The sequence below is a fragment of the Schistocerca cancellata genome, chromosome 1 (assembly GCF_023864275.1).
Source record: "Schistocerca cancellata isolate TAMUIC-IGC-003103 chromosome 1, iqSchCanc2.1, whole genome shotgun sequence".
Lineage (NCBI taxonomy): Eukaryota > Metazoa > Arthropoda > Insecta > Orthoptera > Acrididae > Schistocerca > Schistocerca cancellata.
The window spans coordinates 899,842,370-899,867,148 of record NC_064626.1 but is presented as its reverse complement, the minus strand read 5'-3'; the positions used below and the strand labels follow the sequence as shown (position 1 = coordinate 899,867,148).

Sequence of the window (24,779 nt, the reverse complement as noted above, 5' to 3'; positions counted from 1 at the left end):
CGTTTGCAGCAGCATGGACTATCAGCTCCGAGACCTTAGCTGCGGTTACCCTTGACACTGCATCACAGACAGGAGTGCCTGCGTTGGTGTACTCAACGACGAACCTGGGTGCACGAATGGCAAAACGTCATTTTTTCGGATGAATCCAGGTTCTGTTTACAGCGTCATGATGGTCGCATCCATGTTTGGCGACATCGCGGTGAACGCACACTGGAAGCGTGTATTCGTCGTCGCCATACTGGCGTATCACCTGGCGTGATGGTATGGGGTGCCACTGGTTACACGTCTCGGTCACCTCTTGTTCACACTGACGGCACTTTGAACAATGGACGTTACATTTCAGATGTGTTACGACCCGTGGCTCTATCCTTCATTCGATCCCTGTGAAACCCTACATTTCAGCAGTATAATGCACGGCCGCATGTTGCAGGTCCTGTACGGGCCTTTGTGGATAGAGAAAATGTTCGACTGCTGCCCTGGCCAGCACATTCTCGAGATTTCTCACCAATTGAAAACGTCTGGTAAATGGTGGCCGAGCAGCTGGCTCGTCACAATACGCTAGTCACTACTCTTGATGAACTGTGGTATCGTGTTGAAGCTGCATGGGCAGCTGTACCTGTACACGCCATCCAAGCTCTGTTTGACTCAATGCCCAGGCGTATCAATGCCGTTATTACAGCCAGAGGAGGTTGTTCTGGGTACTGATTTCTCAGGATCTATGCACCCAAATTGCGTGAAAATGTAATCACATGTCAGTTCTAGTATAATGTCATTGAATACCCGTTTATCATCTGCATTTCTTCTTAGTGCAGCAATTTTAATAGCCAGTAGTGTAGATGGACTGATAAGGCAAGGAACGTGGAGGTTCTGCACAGAATCGGAGAGGAAAGGAATATGTGGGAAACGCTGACAAGGAGAAGGGGCAGGATGATTGGACATCTGTTAAGACATCAGGGAATGACTCCCATGGTTCTAGAGGGAGCTGTAGAGGGCAAAGACTGTCGGTTGCAAGTGCTACTCTGAGATGAAGAGGATGGCACAAGAGAGAAATTCGTGGCGGGGGACTGCATCAAACCAATCAGATGACTGGTGACAAAAAAATAAAAAAATAAAAGAGAGAGAGAGAGAGAGACGACCTGAAACCCAAAAGGATTTTGTTGCCTCTAGCTGTAAATGCCTACGCATCTGCAGACAGACTGTTAAGAGACCTAGACTGAGTGTGTTCCGCAAGTTTGCAGGCGTGGTGCAGCAGGCGTGTGTTGAATGGCTGCTCGATCCAGACGTCTGGGTCGAAGCCCTCCTTGTCGGCGGCGGCGTCCATGATGTGCTCGTAGCGCAGCGGGTCGCGGTCGTCCATGGCGCGCAGCAGCCGCATGTGCACCGTCTGAGCGCCGCCATCAGCGGGTCGCGGCAACCGGCCACACAGCTGCGGCAGCGACGCCAGCACCGCCTGGCGGGCAGTCTGCCTGCCGCCGAAGTAGTTGTCCACCTGCAGGGTCCGCCGCGATCGCCTGAGCAAACACCTCAGAGATAGAAAAGAGAACACGTGGAGGGGCGCGAGCTAGTCAGAGACAGCATTGAGGTAAATAAACAATGGAGGTGGCACTACAGACTTACGCTGTATGTTCTTTTGAAGTAGCGAGGGCGCCAAAACATTACGAGACTACTGCTTAATGAGTGCTTATTGTTCATTATTTCTGTCGAGTGAGCGCAATAACTGTCTTAAATATAAATAATCATAGAGCTTTCATGAAGAACATAGCATCAGGAAGGCAATTTCGAGCGTTTTTCTGTTCTTGATTGAGTATTTTCCCTAGTAATACAACACAGTCAGAGTGATGTCACAGTGAAATGTCACTGCGGTGAACTACGGGGGTATGAATGCGGTGAACCTAATGTTTTGGGCTACTTAAGATGGCGGACATAGGCTTCAAGTTTATGACGTAATGCTACCTCCCCTCTTTTTTTTTACCTCCATGAGACACAGGCATTATGTTGAGGTCTTAGACCAAGGTTGTGCTGGCTGGTTGAACTTCATAACGTCGCAAGGACGTCTGCTTTGGCGGGACCCTGGATAGCTGACTTTTATGAGTGGTAGCCTACAGTTTACAAGACTTTGCTCAAACATGACATCATTTTGACATCACACACTCTATCGAAGACGAAAAGAACTGTCTACCAACTTTCGTGATCGTTCGGTCCACAATACGCGAGGTGATCATGACATTCAAAACTGTAACATTCAATTCAAGTAGAGGGAACTGGAGTTTATACTTTTTCTTTACTGCAGGGCAAGTTAATCTTGAAGTTATGTCGTTTGTAGATATGTAAAGTTCTGCATTCATGTGGCCTAGGCTGTGGATAAGGAAGAAATTAAGCACTTAAGTCCCGAGTTCGAGTCTCGGTCCTGCACACATTTTCAATGTCAGGAAGTTTCATATTAGCGCACACTCCGCTGCAGAGTGAAAATCTCATTCAAGAAATTAAAGTGTTAGCAAGAATTAGATCTGAAATATACTGCAAAAGTTGTATCATTTTTCCTAATACGCTTTCTTTAATCCCAAAAGCGAGACTACTTACTGAGTTTCAACCAAAACAATGCCGAAGCCATCCAGCATTGAATGCAATAACGTATATATTCAACAGTGTTCGTTAATGTGTCCCAGCAAAATAAAATTATTTTTAAAGACTCTGAATACTAGTTTTAGTAGTTGGTCTGAAATTAGAAACGATGGATAGCCATTCCAGCAGACGAATTAACTTGGCAACTCATTTATCGTCCAATGAATAAATGCTGTTTCAAAACATTAAGAACCTCTAGAAAACGCGTTAGTATTGGTAACATTTTTGTAACAAAATTACGAAAAACGCTGTATGTGTGGTTATTTATGTATTTCAGTTGAAGACATTTTTGTTTGGCAAAGAAATGTCCTAAAAGAACTAGCTCGTAAAGCTACTTTTATACTTCACAGATGGCTGACACTAAGTTACCATTTAATTCCTTTTCAGATGTGTGTCACTTTATTCATGAGTGGTAGACTGTTTTACCAGATTATCAACGTGTTTTGGGAATTTATTCGCAGTTACGTCTTCTATGCTTCATTTGTACGTTACTGACAATGACGAGTCACACTTGAGAGAGAGAGAAAGAGAAAGAGAGAGAGAGAGAGAGAGAGAGAGAGAGAGAGAGAGCACACCGTACGCAAGATCGAATATTACAAAAGACACTTACTTCTTTTATCTTAATAACGAAGTTCCAGAACCTTTTGGAATCGAAAATGAGAAAAAAAATTCAGATATAGCAGGACGCGATCCGCTTTCTTAGTTACCCTACAGTTCGTAATTCGACGCTCATAACCACAACACCACGATAAACTAGCAGAATTCAACCCTTTGTACTATAACTTATACCTAATGAAGGCTTTAACAGCCGATACCTCATTATGTGACGTTTAAGTATAACGAATCGTACCAAGAATGACGTGTTTTTATACATCTTCAATGTACCATTGTCTTGAAACGGCATACTTTCATAACACGCAGGTTACAATATGAAATTACGGAATCCAGTAGGTGTTTCCCAAGCACCCAGCATAGAATGTTAAGGAAAGTCGATAGCGGTTGCTGCGGTCTTCAGTAAGTGCGTTTGGCGTCAAAATAAAGTTATCTTTGCACAAAGTCTTGTGAATGTAGGTTATCCCTTTCGGGGCAGACCGGCATGGGATTTGCTGATTGGATAACGCTCACGACGTTGTAAGAAAGGCAGCACGGTCCTGAAGCACAAAACGATAAATTTCTCAGCAGGTCAGGGTATCATGATCCTGCACGGCAGTAGCTATTCCAGCAGACGAACTAAAGCAGCAGCCATTATACTCGTAAGTGCAAGTGGCACTTCCACTGAAATTTTGGAAGCTATTGCTGCCCTTTCTTCTTTTGTACTGCCAAGTCATTCTAGCGATTTACATGAGTTTTGTAGAAAGAAATAAGTTGCCCACCAGTAAAATACTGTATGTGTACACTTAACTGGTACTGTCTAATGACTGTAGCAGCTCTGTCGTGAACACTGAACTAATAATCTAGAGGTCTAGAGTTCAATTCCACACTGATGCTACATTTTGTTCCTTTATCGCTTGTTTCACCGCTAGCAGGGAAGTGGCTCTTAATTTTACTAACTTACCACCAGCCATCAACTTCGTTGCATATTTGACTGGTTAGGTGGGTTAGATCACAATGCAACTGATAATACTGACTTTTCGTATTTGACCAACATAACACAAAGGCTATTTCTCTCATTTCAAATTTAAAAAAAGATAACTACATGTTACATACAATTTATATAAAAGTGAACATTTTGTAGACAGTTTCTGAGTTCTCTGTCCTTCAAAAGTTGTGGATTAGACATATATCCCACACATTTCGTTATTTTTCTGTATGGGAAATTTATATTAGAAAAGGATGTATTTAACCATACATAAATTGACTCAAATCTGCATTTTCCAGACTGTGTCTTGCGAGTGTGTGTGTGTGTGTGTGTGTGTGTGTGTGTGTGTGTGTGTGTGTGTGTGTGTTTTACTGTCTCTGCTAAGAGACGATGTATATCACGCGTTCGTCCGTTAGAACCAGAGGTAATTTCGTTTACGGTTGTAAGTGCTGAACATGGTCCGCTCTTCGTGGTTTAGTGCTGCTGGAGCGGTAGCTGAGCGTATTCGGTCCTGCAATTAAAAAGCTGAGTGAAGTATTCAGCGATGAACATGAGGGGGTATTATGTGACGTCCGCCCAGATCAAATGATGAGAAGAATGACGAACAAAATGAAAAAAAAATACCTGGTTAGCGCTGCCGCCTCTGGACTCTGCGGTCCTGGGTTCGATTCCCAGCCAGATCGGAGATTCTCTCCACTCGGGGACTGGGTGTTTGCTGTTGCTCCCATCATTCCATCTCATTAATGACGCGCAACTCGCCGAAGTGATGTCAAATAGAAAAACTAACACTAGGTGGCTGAACTACTCCATTGCCAACGGCCATTTAGGCCATCCGATCATTTTATTTTTTTCTGAACGTTAACAGCTGGATGTTATTTCGCAGTTACTTGGCTCATTCTATCTCATACGGCACCCCATTATTTTGATGATATTATACACACAGAAGGTTTTGAATTTGATTCACGGTTGTCGTGGTGTTGCCTCTCTACGGTATTGTGTCTGGTTGGCGAAGACCGTCTGCTCCCAAGCTACGAGGAGCAGCAGGTCATATACTGACGTCCGACTACATCACTTTCACTGTGATGATTCTAACAAAATTAGCGATGAACTTTTAAGACTTCAAGAATAGTGGATGACAGTAGACAGTGTAGCTAACACTGTTTCCCAACAACACAAAGGCCATTATGCCAGGCTAGAACACTTGCCAAATTTTCCACATTGTGCACAGTATAATCACAGCAGCGTGAATGTCAATGAAAACGCCAGTGAATTCAACTAGTGCATTGGAAGGTTTGAATGTGAGTGTGTTGTTAGAGAATACGTGTGTGTGTGTGTGTGCAAAGACATTGCAGCACCACACCACACAGAACCCACAATACCACATCAGTCCATTGCCGGCTCAACATCTACACAAATCAAAAAAAGTTTTGCATCACCTCGGTTCCGAGAGTTCCGGAACCTGTATAGAAAATTGGAATAGAGATCAACATAAACATCATTTCCACCCTTTTTATTACTCATGAAAACCACACATTGCATGTTGTAACACCATACAGCAAGACCTTCAGAGGTGGTGGTCCAGATTCCTGTACACACCGGTACCTCTAATACCCAGTAGCACGTCCTCTTGCATTGATGCATGCCTGCAGTCGTCGTGGCATACTATCCACAAATTCATCAAGGCACTGTTGGTCCCGATTGTCCCACTTCTCAACGGTGATTCGGCGTAGATCCCTCAGAGTGGTTGGTGGGTTACGTGGTCCATAAACCGCTCTTTTCAATCTATCCCAGGCATGTTCGATAGGGTTCATGTCTGGAGAACATGCTGGCCACTATAATTGAGCGACGTCGTTATCCTGAAGGAAGTCATTCACAAGATGTGCACGAGAATTGTCGTGCATGAAGACGAGTGCCTCGCCAATATGCTGCCGATATGTTGCACTATCGGTCGGAGGATGCCATTCACATATCGTACAGCCGTTACGGCGCCTTCCATGACCACCAGCGGCGTACGTCGGCCCTACATAATGCCACCACAAAACAGCAGGGAACCTCTACCTTGCTGCACTCGCTGGACAGTGTGTCTAAGGCGTTCAACCTGACCAGGTTATCTCCAAACACGTCCCCTACGTTTGTCTGGTTGCAGGAATATACGACACTCATCAGTGTAGAGAACGTGATGCCAGTCCTGAGCGGTCCATTCGGCATGTTGTTGGGCCCACCTGTAACGCACTGCATGGTGTTGTGGTTGCAAAGATGGACCTCGCCATGGGTGTCGGGAGTGGAGCTGCGCATCATGCAGCTTATTGCACACAGTTTGAGTCGTAACACGACGTCCTGTGGCTACACGAAAAGCATGATTCAACATGGCGGCATTGCTGTCAGGATTCCTGTGAGCCATAATCCGTAGGTAGCGGTCATCCACTGCAGTGGTAACCCTTGGGCGGCCTGAGCGAGGCATGTCATCGACAGTTCCCGTCTCTCTGCATTTCCTCCATGTCCCTTTGGTTCACTCCGAGACGCCTGGACACTTCCCTTGTTGAGAGCCCTTCCTGGCACAAAGTAACAGTGCGAACGCGATCGAGCCGCGGCATTGACCGTCTAGGCATGATTGAACTACAGACAATACGAGCCGTGTACCTCGGTCCTGGTGGAATGACTGGAACTGATCGGCTGTCGGACCCCCTCAGTCTAATAGGCGCTGCTCTTGCATGGTTGTTTACACCTTTGAGCGGGTTTAGCGACATCCCTACAGTCAACGGGACTGTATCTGTGATGCAATATCCTGAGTCATCGTCTATCTTCAGGAGTTCTCAGAAACGGGGTGATGCAAAACGTTTTTGATGTGTATAGTTGGTTAAACGCCTTAGCGGTGGTGAGGAGCAGCAGCATATTTGTGGGAGGTGTACAACACATTAGACACATACAGTGCCATAAGCAGCCCCTATGTCTTTACATGTTAATTTTCTGTCACCAAAATTTAAGCTTGTTACAGCAGAGGTACATTAATTTCTCTGAAACTACTTAATAATCGAAGAATACCGAAACGCCGTTGAATTTTTCTCTTTTAGAACTACAGTACTAACAACAGAAATGAGTAATAGCTCCTTTTTAAAAAGTTAAATTGATACCGAAAACTCCGTAATTAATATAGGTATGGAAAGAAGCTACATACACTCCTGGAAATTGAAATAAGAACACCGTGAATTCATTGTCCCAGGAAGAGGAAACGTTATTGACACATTCCTGGGGTCAGATACATCACATGATCACACTGACAGAACCACAGGCACATAGACACAGGCAACAGAGCATGCACAATGTCGGCACTAGTACAGTGTATATCCACCTTTCGCAGCAATGCAGGCTGCTATTCTCCCATGGAGACGATCGTAGAGATGCTGGATGTAGTCCTGTGGAACGGCTTGCCATGCCATTTCCACCTGGCGCCTCAGTTGGATCAGCGTTCGTGCTGGACGTGCAGACCGCGTGAGACGACGCTTCATCCAATCCCAAACATGCTCAATGGGGGACAGATCCGGAGATCTTGCTGGCCAGGGTAGTTGACTTACACCTTCTAGAGCACGTTGGGTGGCACGGGATACATGCGGACGTGCATTGTCCTGTTGGAACAGCAAGTTCCCTTGCCGGTCTAGGAATGGTAGAACGATGGGTTCGATGACGGTTTGGATGTACCGTGCACTATTCAGTGTCCCCTCGACGATCACCAGTGGCGTACGGCCAGTGTAGGAGATCGCTCCCCACACCATGATGCCGGGTGTTGGCCCTGTGTGCCTCGGTCGTATGCAGTCCTGATTGTGGCGCTCACCTGCACGGCGCCAAACACGCATACGACCATCATTGGCACCAAGGCAGAAGCGACTCTCATCGCTGAAGACGACACGTCTCCATTCGTCCCTCCATTCACGCCTGTCGCGACACCACTGGAGGCGGGCTGCACGATGTTGGGGCGTGAGCGGAAGACGGCCTAACGGTGTGCGGGACCGTAGCCAGCTTCATGGAGACGGTTGCGAATGGTCCTCGCCGATACCCCAGGAGCAACAGTGTCCCTAATTTGCTGGGAAGTGGCGGTGCGGTCCCCTACGGCACTGCGTAGGATCCTACGGTCTTGGCGTGCATCCGTGCGTCGCTGCGGTCCGGTCCCAGGTCGACGGGCACGTGCACCTTCCGCCGACCACTGGCGACAACATCGATGTACTGTGGAGACCTCACGCCCCACGTGTTGAGCAATTCGGCGGTACGTCCACCCGGCCTCCCGCATGCCCACTATACGCCCTCGCTCAAAGTCCGTCAACTGCACATACGGTTCACGTCCACGCTGTCGCGGCATGCTACCAGTGTTAAAGACTGCGATGGAGCTCCGTATGCCACGGCAAACTGGCTGACACTGACGGCGGCGGTGCACAAATGCTGCGCAGCTAGCGCCATTCGACGGCCAACACCGCAGTTCCTGGTGTGTCCGCTGTGCCGTGCGTGTGATCATTGCTTGTACAGCCCTCTCGCAGTGTCCGGAGCAAGTATGGTGGGTCTGACACACCGGTGTCAATGTGTTCTTTTTTCCATTTCCAGGAGTGTATTATTTACTGAGGATTTTCTAAAAATTTATCTCGGTTAAAACATAATTACGCTGTTTTAAACGGTTCTGCACCACGTCGCATTATCCGGTACCGTTTCGCGCGCAACATTTAGCAGTTACTGCTCCAGGTAGTGCAGCGCGCACTGTGTACACTGAGGTGACAAAAGTCATGAGATACGTCGTAATATCGTGTTGGACCTCCGCATAGTGCAGCAGCTCGACGTGGCATGGACAAGTCGCTGAAAGTCCACTGCAGAAATAATGAGCCAGGCTACCTCTGTAGGCGTCCATAGTTGTGGAAGGGCAGCCGGTGCAGGATTTTGTGCGCGTACTGACGTCTGCATTACGCCCCATAAATATTCTACGGGTGGCCAAATCATTCGCTCGAACTGTCCAGAGTGGTCTTCAAACCAATAGCGAACAATTCTGGTCTGGTAGCATGGCACAGTATCATCCATAAAAATTCCGTCGTTGTTTGGGAACTTGAAGTCCACGAACGGCTGCAAATGGTCTCCAAGTAGCCGAACACGACCATTTCCAGTCAATGAGCGTTTCAGTTGGACCAGAGGATCCAGTCCATTGAATGTAAACACAGCCCACACCAGCAATATTAAATTTGACAATAATTTTGTGCAACCGAGGTAGCCATACATACATCTTGTAACTAAAAAACGTACGGTTGCTGGATGTCAGCCAATAAAAATGTTTAAAATTTCAATATTAACTCAGTCTATAACAACCATTAGTTACACATTTTAACTGACTTATGATCATACAGCCAGCCATTCTATACATCTCTTTACAGTACATGTTTTGCAGACAAGTACGTATCAAATTCGCTGCTAGTTGATTTTTGTGTTTAAAATAACACTATTTTAAGAAAAGAAAGACGCGCCAGGAAGGAATCATTTGAATGGGACGGAGATCAGTAGATGTGATGTACATGTACTGAGAGATTAATGATTACGGTTCCAGAAAAAAATGGATGACTTTTTCAAGAGAAACAGCTTCACAAATTCAGCAAGTAAATAACGCGTTGGTCCACCTCTGGCCCTTATGATAGCAGCTATTCGGCTTCACACTGTCCAGCAGGACACAGTTTTAGTCTGACAGAATGATTCGTAACAAATAACTAAGTTGTGCTGTTTGAGACTTTCCCGACGTAATAACTGTTACAGTGGTTCACGGCTGTAGCGTCGGATAATGTTGTGATAGCTGGATATCCTCCTGCTGGATATCCTCCTCGTGCCAAGTTCTGTCCAACTGGCGCGTTAGATGGTCAAAATCCCGAGATAGTTGGAGGACCCAGCCTATAACGCTCATAACGTTATCAGTTGGGGAGAGATCCGGTGATCTATCTGGCCAAGCACGAAGATAAGTAGTAGAAACTCTCGCTTGTGTGCAGGCGGGCGTTATCTTGTTGAAATGTAAGACCTGGATGACTTGCCATGGAGGTCAAAAAAACGGGGCGTAGAATATCGTCGACGTAACACTATGCTGTAACTGTGCCGCGGATGGCACCAAAGTGTTCCTGTTCTGAAAAGAAATAGCACCCTGGACCATCACTCCTAGTTGTCTGGCAGCATGGCGGGCGATAGTTCGGTATCCCACCGCTGTCTGGGACGTCTCCAGACACTTCTTCGCTGATCATCAGGGCTCAAAAAATGGCTCTGAGCACTATGGGACTCAACTGCTGTGGTCATAAGTCCCCTAGAACTTAGAACTACTTAAACCTAACTAACCTAAGGACAGCACACAACACCCAGCCATCACGAGGCAGAGAAAATCCCTGACCCCGCCGGGAATCGAACCCGGGAACCCGGGCGTGGGAAGCGAGAACGCTACCGCACGACCACGAGATGCGGGCTCATCAGGGCTCAGTTCGAAGCAGGACCCACCACTGAAGACAATTATACTCCAGTAAATGAGATTCCAGGCCGAAGACGTGTCTGGATACGTCCCAGGCAGCAGTGGGTTACCAACCTGAGTTGCCATTTCTTTCCATATCAGGAACCCTTTGCTGCCATCCACGGCACCCTAACAGCACAGTGTTACGTCAACAATATTCCAAGCCCTGTTTTGTTGCCCTTCATGGCAAGCCATCCTGGAGTTACATTTCAGCAAGATAATGCCCGTCCACACACGGCAACATTTTCTACTGCTTGTCTTTGTACTTGGTCAGCTAGATCACCGGATCTCTCATAAATTGATGAGCGTTATAGGCTGGGTCCTCCAACTATCTCGGGATTTTGACCATCTAACGCACAATTGGACAGAATTTGGCACGATATCCCTCAGAAGGATATCCAACAACTTTGTCAATCAATGCCAACACGAATTACTGCCTGCATGAGGGCCAGAGGTGGACCAACGCGCTATTGACTGGCTCAATTTATGGAACACTTTTTCCTGAATAATTTATCCAGTTTTTCAGAAACTGTAATCATTCTGTGCATGTACTTAAAATCTACGGATTTCCAACCAATTTGGATAATTCCTTCGTGCTGCGTCATTTTTCGTGTCTTAGAGTGTACCTTATCAGTTAACTCTACATTATAAAATTCAGAGAGTGTGTGGCAGATATATTTCATTTTCATTTTAAGCGAAGGACTGGTACCTGCAGCTGTCGATGATGGCGGCAGCTGCGCGAGGCAGTGCGTAGAGCGCTGCTAGGTGCAGAGCGGTGAAGCCTTCGTCGTCGGCGCGGTTAACGTCGAACAGTGGGCAGTCGACGAGGGCGGCGACGCACGCCTCCAGCCGCGCCGCCAGCTTCTTGTCCGCGGGCGCGTCGCGGAAGCCCAGCACGGCCCAGTGCAGCGCCGTGCGGCCGCACGCCGTCTGCGCGCTCACCCGCGTCTTCTTGCGCGACAGCAGCTCCTGCAGCGCCGCCACGTTGCCGCTCCTGCAGACCACTCCAACTGTCATGGCCGCTGCTGACACGTCAGAAATGTATTCGACTATAATACCACAGTCCAACATGCACAGTCGCGAGATTCACTGGCACGAAATTTGACTCTGTGCGCCACTCGCTAGCGTGTAAATCAGCCGCCATTCACTTCGCGAGTGTAGGTGACATTAATGCTCGGTTGAGTTGTGCTGAGTATGGGGCTCTGTAATCTTGCATATGCTGCAAACTGCGCGAACAGGGGACTGCTGCGTGGTGTACAAACATCAGAACTTAACCTATTCTCGCCGGGGTCATTCCTATTATAGTAATGAATTTTGCGCCTTTGTTTCTTCTTAATTTTGTTGTTTGCTTCGTTTTCGTGATACAAAGGTTGCACAAGAATCTGGTACTTTTCCTATTTGTGTTCTACCAGAAGACAGACGAATATCTGAAAGCAAAAAGATATTTACGTTGTACAATACCTGGAAAAAGAAAAAAATGCTACGCTATACATAAATAAGATGGTAAATAGACAAAAGTTTAGTAATGAAAATTTTTTCAACTGCGGAAAGATCTATAAAATGTATTTCTTTTACAGTTTGTAGTGTTTGTTGTGAACCGGATTTCGGTTTTTATGCCATCTTCAGGAAACTCAACACAATTGTAAGTAGATAGTCCACGCAATGTCACTGAGAGTCTTGAGCTGTCCTTCAGGATGTGTGATTTTTTACGACTGTATATTTATACAAAAACAAAAACATAGTGAAATTTATCAAGAAGTTAAAAGATCTTATATTACCTTATACTCGAAGATTAAAAGTGTAAGAATTTACAGGCAAAAAACAGTACACAAGTAAGTTCTGGCACAGACTGCTATGTTATGTTGACAACATAACTTACGAATGTGAAGAATAATAGAGGAATGTGCCGCGTGGGATTAGCCGAGCGGTCTCAGGCGCTGCAGTCATGGACTGTGTGGCTGTCCTGGCGGAGGTTCGAGTCCTCCCTCGATCATGGGTGTGTGTGTTTCTCCTTAGGATAATTTAGGTTACGTAGTGTGTAAGCTTAGGAACTGATGACCTTAGCAGTTAAGTCCCATAAGATTTCACACACATTTGAACGATAGAGGAATGTGATGAACAGGCAAAGGGACGTTGCTAAAGGGGAGGAATAAGTCAATGGAACTTGGGTAGGGAACAACTGTACTATTTACGACATATGGACACCCTTGCTCTGTCTTGGTAGGATTTCACAGGTAGTTGTCAGCAAACTAAAATCCAAGAAATACACAGCAGGTATTGGTACTAGGAATACTATTGGCCACATTCTTCTCAACACTCCAGACATGAAAGCACCCTTAGAACAGAGTAGAATGTTGTGCAATTTGTGTGGCAAATTATATGAAGGTCAATGACGTAGGGCTATGACTACCAAACTGACTGAAAATGAAGGAAGTTGGAGACTGAATAAGAACGATTCCACCTTTGCTGAACATGCTCTGAATGAATGTCATTCTTATGATATTAAACGTGATGTGCACTAAAGATCCGAAACTAACATTCCCTGAAATTCTGGCTACCAATAAACACCTTCCACAGCATCCTGACTTAATCCTTAGTGATCAAGTACAGTTCCATTATTTACCTCTACTAAAATAGCACAAGCCAGTTCATATTTGTTTTCTCTCCATAAGGTAATATGCTTATTGTAAATATTATAACTGTTTCCCACCCACAGTCCTCTAACAGTTTCCTCCAGTCTGTCCCCACGCCTTCTTTTGCACGTTCATCATCATATTTACCACTTATTTTGACCGTACAACATAGTAGTATATGCGAGAACTCATTTGTATACTGTTTCGATTATAAAGAAATATAATATTTATTTATTGATAGTTTCTTTGCGAATTTCGTTACGGTTGTGTTTTCGTAGAGATATATAGTCGTGAAAGGTCACGTATCTTTGGAAAAAGATGCTTCATTTAACTATAAACTCTCGTTGGTGATATAATTGCGTAGGTTTCCGCGGCGAGAGACAGTTTACATAAAAGTCTGACTATTGTACCACTTCACAATGTAAAAAAAAAAAACTATCTTGTATAGCTTTTTTACATTGTGACGCGGTACGATACTCAGACAAGTTTTACGTCATCTCGCTGATCATGTGAGGACTCCGTGTTTAGTCCTAAGCTGCCTGAGGAAGGCTTAGAAAGCCGAAAGCCGGTTCACAACGAACTATAAAACAAATATTATTGTGGAACATCGATATTGTGTACTTCAGTTTCTGATATGTTTCTGTCCCTCCAAGTACCAGCGAAATCAACAAATATTATAAAGACGTATATATGTACGTGTGTGTGTGTATGTATGTATGTATGTATGTTCAGCATCTCCTCCGAAACCACTGGACCGATGTCAACCAAACATGGTACGCACATCACTTACTGTCTGGATGAACCACCTACCTATCAAAAGGCTGGGCGTGAAAACCACGTGGAGCTCGTGATGCGCGAATACTGAGACTTTATTCATCCATTATTTAAAAATGAGAACACTTGTTGACATGCAGCAAACTTTACCCATAATATCAAACTTTTTCGAAACTGCTTTTCGCTTCCAACCGCCACAAAATGATGAAAGGAAAAAAGTTTGTCGCTTACTACACATTCGCTATTCATGCAGTAAAGCTGCCGCATGAAGCATGATGTTTTAATTTGTTGCTTCTTTATTACTTACTGTATTCTCAATACCTATTTCAGACAGTATTGTCGTACATCACAGTAAGTACCAGAAATATTATATAAGTGTACGAAACATAGTTCAGGAGATATGACTTCATAAACACAGAGATGCGTCAAAAAATGCCGCATCATGCATGACGTTTAAATTTGTTACTTGTTAGCTACTAACTCTATTAGCAACACACTTCGCAGACTATATCCACCTATGACGCTGGATGGATCTACAAAAATATATGATTATGCGACACACAGTTCAGAAGATATTACGTCAGATACTGAGATGGCTCGCAAACTTTTAGTTTCTTACGTCTTTGCTACGAAGTCTATTCGCAATAAATTTCGCATACACTATCCACACACACTGAGGAGACGAAAGTGACAGGATAGCGATATGCACATATACAGATTGCGGTAGCGTCGCGTGCACAAGGTAAAAAAGGGCAGTGAATTGGCGGAGCTCTTATTTATATTCTGGTGACTTACGCGAAAGGGTTTCCGACGTGATTAGCGGCGTTTGTGTAGAGTTGCGAGCGCTAAGAGTCAAGCAACATCGCGTGAATTAACCGAAGAAATCAAAGTGGGACGTATGACGAAAGTATCCGCTAGGATAGTGCGGCGAAATTTTGCATTATGGACTATGGCAGACGGAAGTACGTACCTTTGCTAACAGCACAACATCGGCTGCATCGCATATACTGGAATCATGACAATATCGTTTGGACTCTAGACGACCGTGCCGGCCGCGGTCACCGTGCGGTTCTAGGCACTTCAGTCCGGAACCGTGTGACTGCTACGGTCGCAGGTTCGAATCCTGCCTCGGGCATGGATGTGTGTGATGTCCTTAGTTTAGTTAGATTTAAGTAGTTCTAAGTTCTAGGGGACTGATGACCTCAGATGTTGAGTCCCATAGTGCTCAGAGCCATTTGAACCAATCTAGACGACCGTAAATACGTAGCCGGGTCAGATAAGTCCAGATTTCAGTTGTTGAGAGCTGGTGGTGGGGGTTCCAGTTGGATGCAGACCCCACGAAGCCATGGGCCCAAGTTGTCAACAAGGCACTGTGCAAGCCACTGGTCGCTCCATAATGGTGTGTTTATATGGAATGGATTGGGTCCCATGGTGCAGCTGAACCGATCATTGACCCCAAACAACGATGGAATTTTTATGGATGGCAATGCACTATGTCACCAGGCCAAAACTAGTCGCGACTTGTTTTAAGAAAATTCTGGACGATTCGAACGAATGATTTGGCCACGCGCCCGCATCTCGTGGTCGTGTGGTAGCTTTCTCGCTTCCCACGCCCGGGTTCCCGGGTTCGATTCCCGGCGGGGTAAGGGATTTTCTTTGCCTCGTGGTGGCTGGGTGTTGTGTGCTGTCCTTAGGTTAGTTAGGTTTAAGTAGTTCTAAGTTCTAGGGGACTGATGACCATAGATGTTAAGTCCCATAGTGCTCAGAGCCATTTGAACCATTTTAACCATTTGGCCACGCGGATCGCCCAACATAAATCCCATCGAACATTTACTGGGTCAGTTCATGCAACACTTTTGCAATTATGGACGGTTGCAGAGGCAGTATGACTCAACATTTCTGCAGGGGACTTCCAACGAGTTGTTGAGTCCACGCCACGCCGAGTTGCCGTAGTACACCGGACAAATGAGGTCCAACACTATTTTAGGGAGATACCCCACGACTTTTTGTCACATCAATGTATGTCGCTGAATAACCCATAAAAGTATATCATTGTACAAGACATACGAGGTGGGACCCAAAAATAACCGGAATTTCTTTCTAGAAAGCATATACTTTATTGTTTTCAAATAGAAGTACTCTCCATTAGCATTAATACACTTGCCCAAACGTTCATTCCAGTGTTAGAAGCACATTTTAAATTCGTCCTCTTTGATACCTGCTAGCACTTTCATGACATTGCGGTTTACGTCTTCCACATCCGCAAAAAGTTTCCCTCTCAAGTCTCTTCATCCTCGGGAATAGGAAGAAATTTGAGGGTGCTAAATCCTACGAATAGGGTGCGTGGGTCACGGTAGTCGTCTTCGTTGGGGCCAAAAACTGTCGAACGCTGAGAGCTGTGAGCGCGGGAGCGTTGTCGTGATGCAGGAACCACACGCCAGAATCCCACAAAGCCGGACGTTCTCACGACAAACTTCTGAGAAGCCATTTCATAAACTTCGAATAGAATTATTGGTTTACTGTCTGGTTTTCAGGGACAAATTCAGAGTGTATGATCCCTTTGATGTCAAAAAAACAGATCAACATCGTTTTCACATTCGATTTCACTTGTCGAGCTTTTTTTGGTCGAGGTGAGCCAGGTGACTTCCATTGTGATGACTGTTGTTTACTTTCTGGATCGTACCCATAGCACCATGACTCATCACCTGTAATGATTTTGTTGAAAAAATGTGGATCATCTTTGAACGCGTCCTTCATTTCGAGACAGGCTTGAACGCGACGATCCCTTTGATCTCCGGTAAGAAGCTTCGGCACGAATTTTGCTGCCACTCTTCGCATCCCCAAATCGATGGTCAAGATGCGCTGAATTGAGCTCCAGGACAACCTGGACAAGTTCTCGAGTTGGTCGATTGTCCTGTGTCGATCTTCGCTGATGAGATCACGGATTTTGTCGATGTTGTCTTCGCTTCGAGCAGTTGAAGGACGACCGGAATGGGGCTGATCTTCAACCATCATTTCTCCCTTTTTAAACCGGGAAAACCATTCGTACACTTGCGTTTTACTAAGAGCATGGTCTTTGTAGGCTGTCTGAATCATCGCAACAGTTTCTGCTGCGTTCTTGCCGAGCAAGAAACAAAACTTCACTGCCGCATGTTGTTCGTAAGAACTAGCCATTTCCTCGTGTCACGTTTGCACTGTACGCACACTCAAAGAACTGCCAAAGAACCCACACTTCTCACTGTTGGGTGACGCTGTGTGGCAGAATGACTCAGCAGAGCTCCTACTACAACCCTCTGGCGGCGCAACCTGCTACTACAAGTACACGATGTGCAGCATTACGATTCCGGTTACTTTTGGGTCCCTCCTCGTAGTTCAGGAGATACGACGACGAAATCACTGAGGTGCAGCGCGAAATTTGCTAGAGGTGCAAGTGGAATACGTGTTCAAATACATGCGGTATATGCTGCATAAATGTGAAATGTTTTTGTCGTGTGCATACCTGGTTAAAGATATGTATAAAAAGCTTACCTTAAACCCCTGAAATAATTTCTGCTAAATGTGGTGTACATATTAGCTACAATCTGGAAAGACATACTGTTGGGGTAAGAACCACCAACCTCCTGTTGGAGTGAAGGTGGTAACGTGGTGGGAGAAGAGCGGACGATGAAATCGACAGACACAGAGAGGGGAGAGGAGGAGATGGACGGAGAAAGGAAAGAGTAGGAGATGGACAGAGACAGGGGAGAAAAGAATAGTAGAGAGAGAGGGAGATGAACCAGACAGAGAGGGGGGATTAGAAGACGAACAGAGAGAGAGGGGATTAGGAGATGAACAGAGAGAGGGGCAGAGGAAATGGACAGAGAAAGGGGGGAGGAGGATATGTAAAGAGAGATGGGAAGGAGTAGATGGAATTATGGGGGGAGGAGGAGGTGGAATTAGAGGGGGAGGAGACAGACAGAAGGGGAAGAAGTATAGAGGTGGGAGGAGCAGATGGACATAGGGAGGGGTTGGAGGTGACGGACAGGGGAAGCGGCAGGAGGAGATGGCCAGAGAGTAGGTGTGGAGGGAGTGTGTGAAGGAGATGGAAAGAGAGGGAATGTAGGAGGAGACGGATAGAGAAAGTGGTAGGAGGAGATGGAGCAAATTGAAATAAATACACACGCGGGCCACGCCGGGTACTCAGCTAGTACTCCATAAAGCTAAGTTTTAGTAGGCCCTGCCGGCCGGTGTGGCCGTGCGGTTCTAAGCGCTACAGTATGGAACCGTGCGACCGCTGCAGTTGCAGGTTCGAATCCTGCCTCGGGCATCGATGTGTGTGATGTCCTCTGGTTAGATAGGTTTAAGTAGTTCTAAGTTCTAGGGGACTGATGACTACAGAGTTAAGTCCCATAGTGCTCAGAGCCATTTGAACCATTTTTAGCAGGCCCTACCTTGCGGCGTAGTGCACCGGCTCCGGCCTGGGCTCGTGCACATTGGGAGAGACGTCGCAGAGCAGCCGCTGGGCGAAGGTGGGCGGCAGCTCCCGGTGCCTGCAGGCGACCACGAGGGCGTTGCCGAAGTGCGGGCTGCCGTACAAGTGCGCCGCGTGCGCCGCGCCGCTCGCCAGCAGCTGCTCGAACCTGCCGAAGTCCCCTGCCAGCATCGCAGCCAGCAGCTCTGACTGCGGGTCGCTGGCGCCAGCGGTCTGACGCTGCTGCGAGGGAACGCTCATGGTTGCGGCCGAAGTGCACACCTCGTCGGTAAGCTAGCTGAAGCGATGCTGAAAGACGTAAAGAACAAGCCTCAGACGTCGTTTTCTGGGGAGTATGCTAGCTGACATTTCATTGGCTACTCATCCAACCGCCGCACATATCGAGTGCACACGATCTATAAATAGGTTCACATAAATGGATTTATATGTCTGTTCAAATGTGTGTGAAATCTTATGGGATTTAAGTGCTAACGTCATCAGTCCGTAAGCTTACACACTACTTAACCTAAATTATCCAAAGGACAAACACACACACACCCATGCTCGAGGGAGGAGTCAAACCTTCGCCGGGACCAGCCACACAGTCCATGACTGCAGCGCCCTAGACCACTCGGCTAATCCCTCGCGGCTATATGTGTGTATTAAGCTAATTGCACAAAATGTTAGTTTGTTCCTTAAAAGATTAAAATGGTCGCTTTGTAAAGCTGCAGATGATTAGAAATGGTACCAGGCGGTCGTGTGGTCCTCCACCACTGACGTCGGTCATGACACTGAAATGCTGTGTACGTACTAGTTGGTTGTGTGGCACCAGTGAAGTAAGATGGATCGAAGAGGTGACGTGAAGGAACGCCAGAGAGAAGTTATTGTTACCGACAGAATAATTTCGTGAAAAGGATAGCGCAAAAACACACGAAATTACGGTTTTTTTAGCGAAATAACGCGAAATCGCCGACTTTTACGAGATATCGCGGAATTTGTAATATTGCCATATTAATATTCTGAATCCGTAATTCATAGTTATTGGATGTTAAACTGCATTTTGAGTTCTAATTTCCTCAAGAAATAATCTCAAAATAATAGTTTATTTGTGAGGATGAAAGAATTTGGCCAACTACAACAGCGAGTTTGGCAAAAGTAGGACGCAATTTGGCAAAAAAAAACCACTCTGAATTTGGTAAAAAATAGGATCAAATTTCGCATAAAAATTAATTAGCAGAAAAACTCTGAATCTGGCAACAATTACATTCACTTTGACCAAAAATAACACCGAATTTGACGAAAGAAATACCGAATTTGAGGAAAAGAATAACACCGAATTTGGTGAAAAAATACATCAAATTCGCAAAAAAACACTGAAATTGGCTAAAATAACACCAACTTTGCCAAAATATAATACCGAATTTGGCGAGACAATCCTGGATTTCGCAAACAACAGCGAATATGGCAAAAATAAAATAAAAAAAACGAATTTGGACAAACTCCGAATTTGGAAATACACCGTATCTGGCAAAAAATTACAATGAATTTGGCAACAAAACACCAGCTGTGGCAAAAAAATGACACAATACGTGACAAAGAAAAGAAACAGAATCTGGCAAAAAGTACAGAATTTGGCCAAAAAGAGCAGGTAATTTAGAAAAAATAACAATAAATTTGGCAAAAGATAACACTGACTTTGGCAAAAAATAACATAGACTTTGGCAAAAATAGCATCGGCTTTGTCAAAAAATAACACAGAATTTGGCCACAAAATGAAACGTTTTTTTCCTGTCACTAGCTGTCACACTTAGACAGGCCCATGACCACACTGTGAATGAGGTTGCCCGATTTGTTGGTGTTTATGCGTGGACTCTCCAACGGGTCGATAAAAAATAGTGTACCATTCGCAGCCTTGCAACAAGACCATTGGTCTTATCGGATCCTAACAGACAGGTACCGGAGACGAATGACACGCCTTGTCAAAGACAATCGCTTTTAAATCCGACAAGAACCGCTGCTGTCGGAGAAAAAACATCCATCTCAACCAGTTTACGAGCGAAAACTGCGAGGGAAACTCCATGAAGTGGATATCTGAGATCGAGTGCCTCGCAAAGAACCTCAGCGATATGTAAAGTTGTACGTCTTTAGAGGCTGAAACAGCACACAAACTGGACGGTAACTGACTGTAGACGTGTAACGTGGGCCGACGAGTCGCGATTTTGCATCAAGTGCGTCGAGTGCTCCGATAGCCTAATAAAACGTTTAACCTGCTATGTGTGGAATGTGTAGTTCAGGAAGGAGGTAGTTTTGTGCTCTATTGGCAAATTGTTTTCGTACCGTGTACTGGGACTACTCATTCGAGTTCCCATGAACATAGATCACGACTTTTATTTCAGCGTTATCGGAGACCAATATCCGCGCTTTATCCTACATCTTTCTGATGAGTATATTGTGGAGAATTCCGGCTCCCAAGATAACAGCTTTGTCCAAAAGGCTTGATACATGAGTTCCTAGTTTGAAGAACACTCGCGCACTATATCGCACCTCAAACCGGCTCTCTGAATCACCCAATCTTAATCCCGTAGAGAATGTCTGGATATATTTGGAGCAGTGGGCAAAACGTACCTGCCATCTTCACCATTTGGTAACTCTAATGCTGCGTGTAGTGGCCGCGCGGTTTGAGGCGTCATGTCACGGACTGCGCGGCCCCTCCCGCCGGAGGTTCGAGTTCTCCCTCGGGCATGGGTGTGTGTGTGTTGTTCTTAGCATAAGATAGTTTAAGTCAGTTTAAGTAGTGTGTAAGTAAGTCTAAGGACCGATGACCTAAACAGTTTGGTGCCTTAGGAATTCACACAAATTTGAACATTTTTTTGTAACTCTAATGGATATATTCCATGACAATTGGCTTCAGTTGTATTTGGCGTACCCGAAGAGGCTGTTTGACTCTTTTCTTCATTTGCAGACTCTATTCCCGGCGAAGTGAAGTCATTATTAGGCCAGAGGCGTCATTTGCGATATTAGTGTAATATCTTCTGGAGAGTGATTAATTACTTGTCCAACGTACGTACGCATCCATGTGTGTGCCGCTGTGAACAGTCAGAATGTGATGTTTCCTGTTTTGACGTCAGTAAGCTGTTTGTCGCTTGGCGATGCATGTTGATTTTTTTTTTTTTTGTGAAGTGACTCTTGATGTAAAAGATTAAGAAGGTTTTCCTGGTGAAACGCAATGGCTATTGAGAAGAAAGACCGTGGTAAAGTTGTTTCATCAGAACGGCAGCAGTAGTAGCACTGCATGCTGGGAATATCGCCGACAGAAACAGCTGTGAATAGGCACCATGTCAATAAATGGGCTAAGGAACGTGATCAAGAAGTTTGACAACAGGTGACTTAGATGGTGCAGCAGGGAGAGGGAGCCGGTCTGTTGCCCTGATGAAGTTGCTGTAGCTATAACCGACGGTGTAACACATGCCTCAAATTCTGCAGCCGGTGCTCGAGCTATGTCACTGGAATTCTCTCTCCTCTTAGGAAAGTTCAAAAGATTTTGCGTTGCATTTTTACACTAGTATACCTGCAAGATTCAGAATGTGCACCAAATGAAGCCCTAAGATAGGCTACAACGCCGTTGCTTTGCACTTCGTTTTTTGGGCCCGCATAGAAATGGATGAGAAGTGGCCGGGGAATATTCTTTAGACATATGAGGCACGTTTCACTCTTCACAATGCCGTGAATGCATACAACTGTCACATATTTGATTCTACTCCTACGCTAAATGTTGCATAGGAACATCCACTACACTCAGCTTGTATGACTGCGTGGTGTGTTTCTACAAGCTACTTCATTTTCAATCCGCTTTTATTCGAGGAGTTGACTCCTGCACGTTATAAGGACCACCTTGTGCAACACGGGAGTCCAGCTTTGCAAGAACGGAACTGTGTTCACACCACTATTTTCATGCAAGATGGGGTGACACCACATGTCGTTTTCCAGGTGAAAGAACTGCTTTGAGAAACTTTCGGTAATGACGCATCGTCTCTAGGCAACATCAGGATGTGTGGTGGCCTTCCGTATCTCCCGACCTAAATCTGTATGACCTTTGGTTGTGGGGATATCTAAAAGGCCGTGTCTGTTAGGGATGTATCTGGACTCTTCCTGGTCTGAAGGACAGCATACGACGACATATGACTCTGGTTACAGCGGATATACTGCGAGCAACTGTCGTCCCTGCTGTTTTACGCATGCAGTTTGTTAATGAGTCGAGAGATCATATTTAACATATTTTTAACTTGTGACTATATCCTAATAAACTTGCCAGAAGCACTGTTATCATGAGTTTGATTGTTCCTCCCCTTTTCCTGCACCTGCATCACATTCTGACTGCTTACAACGCCATATTTTCACATGGTGGCATAGAGTGGAACTACTATTTTTTTCAGCATATCCCGCCAGTGCATTAATAAAAAATTACGATGTTTCGGCTTCCTGCGATGTATACGAGGTACGACAATAAAGTAATGAGACTGATGTGAAAAAAATGTTGCTAACCTTCAATGTAGTTCCCTTCTGATTGCACACACTTTTTCAAGCACTTCTGCCATTGATGGTAACATTTCTGGAACTCATCTCCTGTAATATCCTCCAAGACCCTCGTCACAGCTTTTTTGACATCTTGTGTTGTTTGAAAATGGTGTCCCTTGACCGCCGTATTGACTCTTGGAAATAGAAAAAGGTCGCACCGAGCGATATCTAGTGAATAAGGTGTCTGTGGTAGTACTGAAATTTGTTTTGAGGTTAAAAACTGCTGTTCTGACAGTGCAGTATGGGACGACACATTATCATGATGCAGAATCCAATTATAAGCAGTATTGGCACGGACACAAAGACCTCTTTTACGAAGTCTTTCTAAAATTTCTTTGTAGTAGTATTGGTTAACTGTTTGTCCAGGAGGCACCCACTCTTTATGAACAATTGCCTTGGAATCAAAGAAGCACACAAGCGTGCATTTTACTTTTGACTTTGACATCATCTTCAACATTTGTTCTGCCTTCACTAAACATTTTATGCCAACGTTACCGTAAGTTGTCGTCACGTTTTCACCCAATTTAACGCAAAAATAAATGGCATACCATTGCACAATATTATGCTGTTCCATTTCTGTGACGAGAGACACAAACATGTGTTAACTTATTACAGCACAACTCACGACTGAGCAGTTGCATCGATTTGCCGCTTGGACTAGAAGCAGCTTAGAGACCAATGTCAGGTTAGGTTAGGTTAGGTTAGGTTAGGTTTGTGCCTACGCAACCCTGCAGGGTTGCCACATCTTGCAAAGAAAATCAGTCTAATTACTTTATTGTCGCACCTCGTACAACAGTCCCTCCCTCTCCTGCGCCCCGAGCCTGTGTCCATTTCGAGCCGCCACTCGCCTGGAAGACAATCTGTCTGGATACGAACTTTGACCTGATGTAAGAAGAAATGTGATCCATATGAGCAGGAGACACGTTTGCAACCTCGATAATTTGGGGTACACTACAATCATAATTGATGATGTTGTTGTGTCAACAAGGGACACCTAGTGATTATCTTCTGCAGAGCAGCATGTTCAACAATGTGCACTGCTCCAAAACAGGTATCGCTGGACCAGCACAGTACTGCGCCGTCAGATCTGCCACAGATCGCCGCCTATACTGCTTTAAAGATGACCACACCTATTTACCTCCTAGCGCAATGATGACGCATGGGCGGCCGTGCAACAAATTATCGCCTGCTACAGGTTTCATTGTCCTCCAATCACTTCCCACAGATGGTCACGACGGTAACAGGGGAACTGTCACCCAGCTTCTCCGTTTCCAAGACGTTCATTCCCAGGCGCGTGGCCATAACAATCTGCCCTTCGTCAGAGTCACCTATGTCGGTGGATTTCCCCATTTGTGTGTCGTATTCTTGCTAGAACGATGCTTCAATCGCCTCTACTCTGTTTACATTCTTTCCAAGCTCATGGCATCCTTAGAAGGGAGTCTGGTAACAGAAAATGCTTTGCTCGGTGGATCACATGACGTGGCGTCACAGAACTTCCTTCCCAGAGCAAAGATGGTAACATTAGCAGATACTTGGCGGCAACTTTGGAATGGGCCAGACACGATCATGCAGCATGCAGTTACTTTTTACGTGATACTCCGTATTGGCAATCGACATTAATCAATCTGAACTATGTGGTCT

General features: G+C 45.4%; 1 protein-coding gene across 1 annotated transcript in view; it reads right to left on the bottom strand.

Moving 5' to 3' along the window:
- The window catches only part of LOC126112549 (serine/threonine-protein phosphatase 6 regulatory ankyrin repeat subunit C-like), a 129,079-nt gene that overhangs the window by 47,723 nt on the left and 56,577 nt on the right, over positions 1–24,779 (bottom strand). The window contains exons 2-4 of the mRNA XM_049915012.1: positions 18,544–18,872; positions 11,416–11,700; positions 1,209–1,511 (exon numbers count right to left, since the gene is read on the bottom strand). Coding sequence (XP_049770969.1) covers positions 1,209–1,511; positions 11,416–11,700; positions 18,544–18,824 — 869 coding nt within the window. The 5' untranslated portion in view covers positions 18,825–18,872. The remainder of the gene's footprint in view (positions 1–1,208; positions 1,512–11,415; positions 11,701–18,543; positions 18,873–24,779) is intronic.